General features: G+C 39.0%; 1 protein-coding gene across 1 annotated transcript; it reads right to left on the bottom strand.

Annotated features, from left to right (window-relative positions):
* Positions 1-3,817: 3,817 nt before the first annotated feature.
* Positions 3,818-9,398, bottom strand: oacyl (O-acyltransferase like). The gene is made up of 15 exons (XM_034602080.1): positions 9,179-9,398; positions 8,318-8,451; positions 8,148-8,226; positions 7,931-8,066; positions 7,607-7,803; positions 7,014-7,226; positions 6,821-6,923; positions 6,201-6,302; positions 5,899-6,064; positions 5,720-5,799; positions 5,491-5,601; positions 5,175-5,298; positions 4,827-5,013; positions 4,222-4,364; positions 3,818-4,107 (listed from the first exon to the last, which is right to left on the bottom strand). Exons 1-15 carry the CDS (start codon positions 9,333-9,335, stop codon positions 4,006-4,008), a joined length of 2,034 nt encoding a protein of 677 aa, XP_034457971.1. The 5' UTR covers positions 9,336-9,398; the 3' UTR covers positions 3,818-4,005.
* Between the last annotated feature and the right edge of the window lie 185 nt (positions 9,399-9,583).

The following is a 9,583-nucleotide window of genomic DNA, read 5'->3' as shown; positions in this document are numbered from 1 at the left end:
GTCTCGGGGTGTGAGTCTATTTTTAACTGTTGTCCCCCGCAAGTACAAAGTCGGATACCTGATATTGCGGGCATGTCCCGATCTTAAATATTTAACACTGGATATCTGTATTTGCAGGCCTTTTTGGTGATGGCCTGATTTACGCAATGACTCTGCTGTAGATATGATAACAGTGGAAGTGGCTTATCTGACTGTTGAGAATAAGGATTTAAGAATAAGAATATGGGCAAAGACTACGGTTTATTTTTCCCATACATTTATACATTTTGTATATAGGGCAGAAATTTGTGAATATTCACTCGTATTATGACATTGTCCAGTATGTTAATTATTTCATTTAAATGCCACTGTTAGAAAATCTATACCCTATATTATAGACTATGTTATCCTGTGTTTTCCTCTTTCATACTTTATTATGATTGGACTTTGAAAACAAATTATGTAAAAAATGTTATTTAAAATACACCTGTAACACAGAGAGTCACATTTCTGGGGCAACACCTCTAACTGCACTGGCAAAGCAACAATGCAACCGTATGAGGCCCAAACTGTTCTTTGAAAAAGTATTATTTATGAATTTGCTCACCCTGATGTGACAGTGTGCGTGTGACTTATCTCATAAGTGCTGAAATCTCCTAATGACATAAGCAGCGGGCTAGTTTCCAATGATTTAAACGGTGCGATGATTTTAACTTGGAAAGGCATGAAACATTCATGCTTTTACTTGCCAAGCTTCACAAGTCCATTGATGCGTTTATTTATTAGAAGAGGTGTCAGATTGGAACAGAAGAAACTGTTTCACAATTTGGGAAACAGGCGTATTAGCTTTCTTGCAGGGACGTAGATTAGAAGATTGATACCATCCTATCCTTCTGCTAAATTTAGGGTAAAGGAGTTAGCTTTAGTTGAGCGTAAAGATTAGAAGCAGATGGACACAACTCACCCAACTCGTCAACAGAAACTAAGCTTAGCTAAGATAAGCTAAATCAGCAAAACTGAGCTAAATTAAGCTAAGACTAAATAAGATAAGCTAAAGTAAACTAAGCTAAGGTAACCAGCTGCCGGACTGCTTGATCTATAGCACGTCGTGACCCGTAGGTTGTCACTGATCTTTTCCAGGCCTTTCCAAATCTTCATCTCTGACAATCATTTCTTTTGATTGGATCTAACTTGACTTATATTGCATGTACTGCATGTTTATTTTTCAGTAAACCACTTCCTAAAGGTTGTTTCGTAATAACAGCAAGGGGCAGTTTTATAACCAAGTGACGGCTGTTACATCATTGTTCCTGTGACAGGTGAGATGGAACAGAGACTTTTACGGCTAAAATCAACACGTTATAAATAGTAGTTTAACAACAGAGACTTGGCCTCCAGTAAAACAGCAATGCTCCCAGTTTAAAATGGTAGAGAGAGAAAATAGACTGTTTCTAGCTACTGCTCCTCTGAGAGCTCCACCTGCTTTCGCAAAACAACATGTGAAGTAATCAATCAATCAATCAAATTTTATTTGTATAGCTCATATTCACAAATCACAATTTGTCTCATAGGGCTTTAACAAGGTGTGAAATCCTCTGCCCTTAACCCTCAACAAGAGTAAGGAAAAACTACTAAAATACCCTTTTAACAGGGTAAAAAGAACGAAGAAACCTCAGAGAAAGCCACATGTGAGGGATCCCTCTCCCAGGACGGACAGACGTGCAATAGATGCCACGTGTAATGGAGAACATCACAAAGATAAGGGTGTTTGCAGCATTGATTAGAATAAACAGTTTGTAGCATAATGGAAGGTTAATGCATTGATGGATTATTATTGGTCGAGTATCTGAGAAGAAATATTATATATCAAGCAGTGTTGTTGTGATCATAGTCCATGGTCAGCAGCCACCACGATCAAGAACCACCATCACGATCGGATACACACACACACATGCACACACACACACACGCACACACACACACACACACACACACACACACACACACACACACACACACACACACACACACACACACACACAAAGGCTTAAATTATCTTTAAAAGTACAATAAACAGAAGTTGATGAGGACACGTTGAATTTATGTCATGTCCTTGAACTCTTTTTGTGCCATTATGTAACACTTGTGTCCCCCACCCATGCTCTTGTGTTGCATGGAAAATCTGCTGAGCAACAGGGGAATATTATTGGACTATTATATGTGTGAGGGAGTTGTTTTATGCTACTTTGCATCTAAACTGGAGATTCTGGAGATTCAATTTTTGCTAAAAATATATTTGAGGGCAGGTTTATTCTAATGAAACAACCTTGTAATGTAATGGAGAGCAGTGTAACTAACAAGGTTTACTCATATTGTGTCACATTTCATCTGACTGATCATGTCCTACTGGGATGGGACTTGAACGAGGCAGGGCATGTTCTGATCTTGTTATGATGTAGCTTTTAAAAGATATATGTGTGCATGTGCATGTGGGAACATCTGTGGCCTCTCAGCAGCAACACATTTAACGTCTCTGCAGGGAACAGCTGATGGGCTGTAAACATTGTGTGGACTGACAAATATTCTGCACTGAAATTCACCCCACAAAATTGGAAAATAACCACTTTCTGTTTTCAGTGGTGGGGGCAACAGTTGATCTTTTAATTACAGGTAGAAATATAGAATTAGGCAGCAGCACTAATATCAATATGAGTATCTCAACCATGATCAATATTTATTTTGTTTAAATTAAATATTTCTCAATGGCAACTGAAACGTTCACATCAGAACTTTAAATGCTCCGAGAGTCTCAGACATGTTAAACCATCTTGGGCATGTTGTTGTGGGGTCATGGATTGGCTGCGGCCCCTTGGACCCATGTAGTCATGGAGAAAGAGGTATCATCTTACCCAAGCTGGATATATTTTTACACCATGTTGTTGCACTGGCTGTCTTGGCCTGGCGTCTGCCGTCTCTCCTCAAACCTCCCGGTTGAGAGCCAGGAGGAGAACGGTGCTGCACATGGAAGATGTGTGCGTCACGACCATGTTTTGTTTGTGTGTGTGTGTGTGTGTGAGAGGGTCATTTAAAGGATGCTTTTTCCAAAACCACTTTAGGCAGGAGTGTCATAGCAGGTGACTGACTAATATGAGACACATCTTAACTATGCCAAAGTCTTATAAAGAAATACCAAACCATATTTAGCAATAATCTTATACAACTGAGCACATGACAGTATATCCTTAATTAAAAAAATATTGATAATTCAAGTATGTACTAAAATTAAAATAATCATAATCATAATCATAATCATAATCATACACTTTATTTAAATAATACATTGCAAAACACAGTTACAAGATGTTTTACAAGTTAAAAATGAAAAATTGAAGGCAAACAATAGGAAATGATTAAGAGCAGTTTGAAGAACACACAGCATTAGAGCACAAATACTTTAAAAAGTGTTACTGATGAGAAAAGAGTAAAAACAGTAGTTTGTAGGATCAGTATTAGAAGGATACACACGTATAAAAATGTGTCTTTAAGAGAGATGCTCCTCTGGGAAGTTGTTCCAAAGACTGCTTGGTCAATTAATTTGATAATTATCTTATAAAATTTAAACAGGTTTAAAGCTATAGATGGTAATACAGGACTGTGGTTAATAATGAATAAGGCCCAAATAGCATATGTAATGATATAATGATATAACAAATAAAATGTTACATACGTGTTATTGGTTGTATGTTTGATTGAAAACTAAAATCTATTTTCAATATATTTAAACATATATCAATCTGAAGGTTGGTGCAAATGTATATTTTAGTGGAATCAATCACAGGCTCACCTTGTTTTTGTGTTTTCTGGTATGTTTTTTTTTTCTATATCAAACACGTACATTAAGTTTATTAACCAGGAAGCATATTTACACAGGGAAACTGGCACAACTCATAAGGGACAAACAAACAGAGTATAGAAATGAAGGTATAACGACTGGATGAAGGTTCTCTATTGTGTTCTGACATTCATCTATGTACGGCTGTATTTTAGGAGGAAGGGCTTCTCAATCAGCACAGTCAGCACGTAGCTCACCACCAGCGTCAGCACCACATGGCCAAGGAACATGTACATCTAATGAAGAGAGGAGACACAGTGCACTAAGTTAAAATAGTATATATACTGTATATATAGCCAACTCTGCGTCAGCTGTAGGGTTTATGAAACCAAATGAAACGGACCACTTACAAAGTTTAAGTCTGTGTAGTGGATCGGGGTCTCTTGCAGGCCTATATAGATGATGATGAAAATAGGATGTGACAGATAGCAGGCAAAACTAATGTTGGAAAGTGGAAGCCAGAAACCCAATGACAAGAAGCTCTTGATAAAACCTGGAGAAGCAAAAATTAAAAATACATTCATATATTTGCTTTCATGTGTAAAATATCTCACTTATCACTTAACAAGAAATGTACACACACGCTACAACTGAACAGAGTTTGTTCTTGTATACTGTGCAAAAGCAAGCCAAACTATTTTTTTTTTTGCATGTTAAGTGTAATATGGGCTTAAAGCCCGGGTTGGTAATCCTGGAAAACCAAGAGCAGGCTACACTTTGAAAAAATGCAACGATAAATCCGACACCCTCCCATCGTCAAAGCCACGCCCCCAAAATGCATGAACGCATCACTAACTGACAACTTCCAAGGCGACTTTTCCATTACTCTCGCGCCAACTTCTGAAATGTATGACACCCCAGACTCAGATGACTTTATTTATAGATGACTATTAGGATGTGCAGAATATTTCCACAACCAACAGTTTTTTGGACTCAGGACTCGGGTTTTGTTTACCTCCATAACCTTCCTCGCAGGCCACTATGATCCAGGTCACAGCCAAAGCCCAGAGGGGTCTGTGCAGTCCTTGATAGAGGGCATGTGGCAAAGACAGAGAGGTTGGCTCCTCCTGTAGGACGTAGGCTAATCCAACCACCACAGCCATAAGTGAAAGACAGCAGGACCAACCAAGTGCTGCCTGCCACTGCAGCAACAGCAAGAACAGCAACAGTAAGATCACACATGAGGGCAGCATTGTGACTTTTATTTGTATCTGATATTACAAACAAGCATGTGATTCTTGTTGAAACAATGTGTGTTGCATATATGCCAGAGGTGCCTTTAAATATAATCAGACGTTCTTACCTTCTGCTTTAGGACCTGATCTTTCTTTGTCGTCAAGTATATTCCAGTCAAGATCCCTATTAAAAATGGTCCATATCTTGTGTAGGGTTTCACATAGTAATGTAAGCCATAATTCAAATGGAACCTACAAAAATGAACAAATAAGATATTTATTTTAATTCAAAAGAAACAGATTGAATGGCTAGTTTGATTTACTCTCTTTTACATTGGATTCTACAGTAATGAAGTGTCAGTGTCAACAGACGGACAGACAGATTTCTGGAATTATTAGATAGATTTGGTTCCTATTTGCATTCGCACTGGACCACAATCTTACACCGAAGATGGCAGGAAGACTGGCAGCTGCAGGAGCGCTGTCGTAATGGCACCAGAAGCAATGGTCATCAGCATCAGGCCTCCTGCCACAGCTGCAAACACACCTCTGTTCCTGATAAACACCAGATAGGATGGGTAGGATTACATGTGTGTGTAACGTGGTGGCTGTTTTAAAACATTGCAATTTAGAAATATTTTTTGAAAATGATATGAAAGCACAGTGGACATACAATTTGTAAAAATAGAGCAACAGTGGAGTGGTGGCATAACACTGGAAGTCAAGAGACAAGTACCATGCCCAAGGGATGCACTGGAGAGAGATAAGAAACAAATGTGCAGAAATACAGTGGGTCAATTTACATAAAAATACATTTCCAACAGACAGCCAGAGACAGGTTAAAATTACTACCGGCTGTGAGGATGTGAGGAGATTGATAATCAACAGGACGTTCCCCCACCAGTACGTCTTACAGTCCGCCATTGTCTCCATGATTTGGAACCAGTAGGGCCCCCCCCGTACTAAAGAGGTGAGACCAGTGGTGAAACACAGGATGAACAGATGCAGTGGCTGAATCCTGTAATGAAAGAAAGAAACAATCAAATCGACATTGGTTCTGAGACCATGTTTTAAATGAAGGGCGTCGAAAATTCACTTTGTGACACTAACAGATTTGCATGAGCTGATTGGGTGAATTGATAAATACACAGCACCTTTTAATCCTGTTGAAGAGGTAGCTGGCCACCAAAGAGATGCTCAGTTTGCCATCAGCCCTGTTGATGGAGTTTAGCAGAGACCTGGCACTGAGCAGACCCCTGAAACACAGACGCTGCCATTAAACTAACCTTTAACCCTTTTTCAGATACATTAGGCTATAGCTGTTTTCAGGCATGTACACCAGAATATGATATCCAGAAAATTGGTTCTTTTTCAGGAGGCTGCCTTTTACATATGACGAACGTAGCAGGAGATTGTCCGACACATTCACAACAACAGGAAAATGCCCGGAACATTCAGGGTGGCGCCTGAATGTTCCAGGAGGCAGGAAATGACGTAAAAATTCTGCTGTGAAAATCACATTGTTCACGGCATTCAAAATCTTAAATATTTGTACACTCTTTAAGGTATTTTAAGTTATGCGTGTTTTGCGTGTTAGAAACGTCATCAACACGCCCACTCTCTTGAACTTTCCATACATTTCACTGTTGTATTCTCACATAGGCCCACTCAGACATTTTCCTGGACATTTAATTAAGGGGCTGACAGGGGAAAGTTCTGGAACTGCCTCGAACCCGCTTGTTGATTCGACCACTGTCTTTAAGCTTCACCTCACCCCAGCAGCAAAAAGCTGTCAACAGCCAGAAAAACGGGTCCAGCGAAGGCAATCACATAGAGAGGGCTGCTCTTTACCGCTTTCTCCCAATGTTTCTTGTTATCTGCAATAGAGATGATACAATATAGGTACAATGATATGTGAGTAATGGGGTGACTCCCAAACTGAAGGAGCAAATACCAGTATCTCATACCCAGGTTGTATATGACAGAAAACTGGGTGGAGTGGCCACACATGATCCAGAACAGGCTGAGGACACGGATGCCGTTCAGGGAGGAGTAGCCTCCTCCTGGGATGGATGAGGAGGTGCTCAGGACACCGAGGCTGGTATTCTGGAGAGAAAATGCCTGCAGGCCCCAGTTCACACAGCTTTGAGGAAAACACAGTAGTGTGTGGCTGGTGCTATCTAGGAGGACAATATAGAAATAAAAAAAAAGAACCAATCTATAAATATATAGATTTGGCTGCTGCACCTTGAAATTATTATTGAAATTGTCTTGCACATAAATTACTTTTATATCTGGTTTCAAAATGTAACAACTGCTCTGTTGTGGTTGTATATGTAAAGTTTATTTTAGTACAAAGTGTAGCTGTTTAGTAGGGTTTTCAAAAGTATCAATACTTTGATACTTTTTCAATAACGTGTGTTTAAAAATGTTTTATACATTCGTATCAAAGTCTTTGTTTAGTTTTGGTATCATTACAACCCCAGGTCAGTATCTATTTCATTATCTATTGTCTGTTGATCTTGCAGTCACGGCTTGCAACATGTCCCTGTGAACTTACCCTTTTCCTCTGAGGTGCCACTGTTCCTTTCACTGCCAGAGGAGCCATTGATCTTCAGGGTCCCATAAAGGTTGAGGCCAGTGTTTATAGAGGACGACTCAAGAGACGGACTGACCTCCCTGTTCCTTTTCCACCTTATTATGGCGGTGAGCAGGGTGGCTGCAAGAGGAATCGCGACCATCACGCAACACACAAACCTGCAGGAGAAAAGGTGCCAGTATTTTAGATGGAGTGTAGAATCCCTGAGATGAAGTCCTGCACATGTAAAGAGGCATTTCTCCAGTTCAATACTCATGGAAATAATTCAGTAGAGAGTACACTGACAGGCAGGTGACATCTAATGCATCTGGGGAAACGGTGTTGGACAAACAGTGGGTCATCAACAGGGCCTGAGCGGTTTGATTGACCAGGATGGAAGGAAAAGGAGGAATGAGGGACGTCTGACCAATCTGAAGTCTCCCTGTAAAAAGAAGTCAAACAAGTCAAAATTAAACCAAATAAATGTCGGACTGAGTGAATCAAGACTTTTAGAATCACTGACCGTATAGCACCAGCATTTCCACATCCTCTTCCCTGCAGGAGTCAGGAACACAAATACCCACAAAATAGTGGACTGTTTCCTAGGTAAGTTAAAAACACTGTAATTGAAATCCTTGTAGCTCCACGCCAGGACAAGTTTTTATCTTTTAAAATAATGGTTCATGTTGTTACCTGCTGAAGAAACACCTGGCAGTACTGTCCAGAGAAGGTGGAGCCATTGGCAGACTGACACTGCTGCCGCGAGCCCGGCTGGTTGACATTACCTCCTTCTACATTGCTGCCCATCTTTCCAAACGCATCATACACTGATAATAAACACAAATACACAAACAATTATTTTTTATTCACTTCTTTTAACATTGCTAGATAGGGCTTTTTTCAACATTTTCCATGGTTTGTCAGAGAGTGAAAAAAATCTGGCATATTTATTGGACTGATGTTAATGACAATTTGCTGCAGATCTAAATATAAATTCGGATCCAGTGAATTCAAATTTTGATCTTTACAGAGTAAATCTTTCAAACTTATATAAAAGTCACATACATGAATAGTTATTAATTAAATTCAGTTTCATTTTATGAAAACAAATTCAATAATAATAATAATTATCAACAATAATAATAACAATCAAAATAATAATAATGAAGAGTAATTGAATAACTATTTTCAAAACCTATTTCATGCATAAACAAGCATCTAAAAGTGTCTTAAAAAGAAAAAAGAAATAGGCAAAACATTTTTAAAAACTTTAAAAAATGGGTTAAAATTAAATATTAGATAGTCAACAAGTAAATAAAATGATATGTCTATCTAACTGCAATAATTAAGATTTCTATAACCACTGTCCTCATCATTTTACAGTTTTGTAGTACTGCATATATTTTTGTAACCTAAGAAAACCAATATCTTTGTGGATATCTTTTCATTTTGATGTGAATTTAAATCTATTGTCTGAAAGTTGGAACTATCAGAAATCTCACATTGTCTATTTTCATAATTTATGTATTTCTTTAAAAAGGCAGCATCACTTACTGTGGACAGCGTATTCCCGTGGTCTCTCCTGGTTTAGTTCCCAGAGGAAAGCGTTGGTGTCCTCCTCACATTTTTTAGACACATTCAATGCCTGTGTGGTTTCCAGCTCTAAACTAGACCCTGCAAACAGAAAGAACACCAAAAAACCCAGGGCCATTTTCAGGACTGAATGTATATCTTAGTAGAGGAGAGTTTAAATAATATAGGAAGGGACACACCCTTTTCAAAGAGGTCACATTAAATCATCCTCTGGCCGGACTTTAAAAAAAACCTTCCTGTGGCAAAGGCAATCATCCCCACCTGCAGGTGTGAGCAGGATTGGTTTACATGAGGAGGCTGACAGAGATCCAGGCTTTGTGATTATGTCCCTGTGGAAAATCAACTTAGTGTTGTGGTCCCATGATT

Source organism: Hippoglossus hippoglossus, chromosome 12, assembly GCF_009819705.1.
Source record: "Hippoglossus hippoglossus isolate fHipHip1 chromosome 12, fHipHip1.pri, whole genome shotgun sequence".
In the NCBI taxonomy this organism is placed as follows: Eukaryota; Metazoa; Chordata; class Actinopteri; order Pleuronectiformes; family Pleuronectidae; genus Hippoglossus; species Hippoglossus hippoglossus.
Note: the sequence above shows the minus strand (reverse complement) of the source record. Positions and strands in the feature narration are given on the sequence as shown.

Coding starts and splice junctions, on each gene's coding strand:
- oacyl (XM_034602080.1), bottom strand. CDS start 9,335: ATGGCCCTGGGTTTTTTGGTGTTCTTTCTGTTTGCAGGGTCTAGTTTA. Junction 5,299..5,490: donor GTCTTCCTGCCATCTTCGGT/GTAAGATTGTGG, acceptor TCATTTTTGTAG/GTTCCATTTGAATTATGGCT. Junction 5,014..5,174: donor ATCAGGTCCTAAAGCAGAAG/GTAAGAACGTCT, acceptor CTGTTGCTGCAG/TGGCAGGCAGCACTTGGTTG.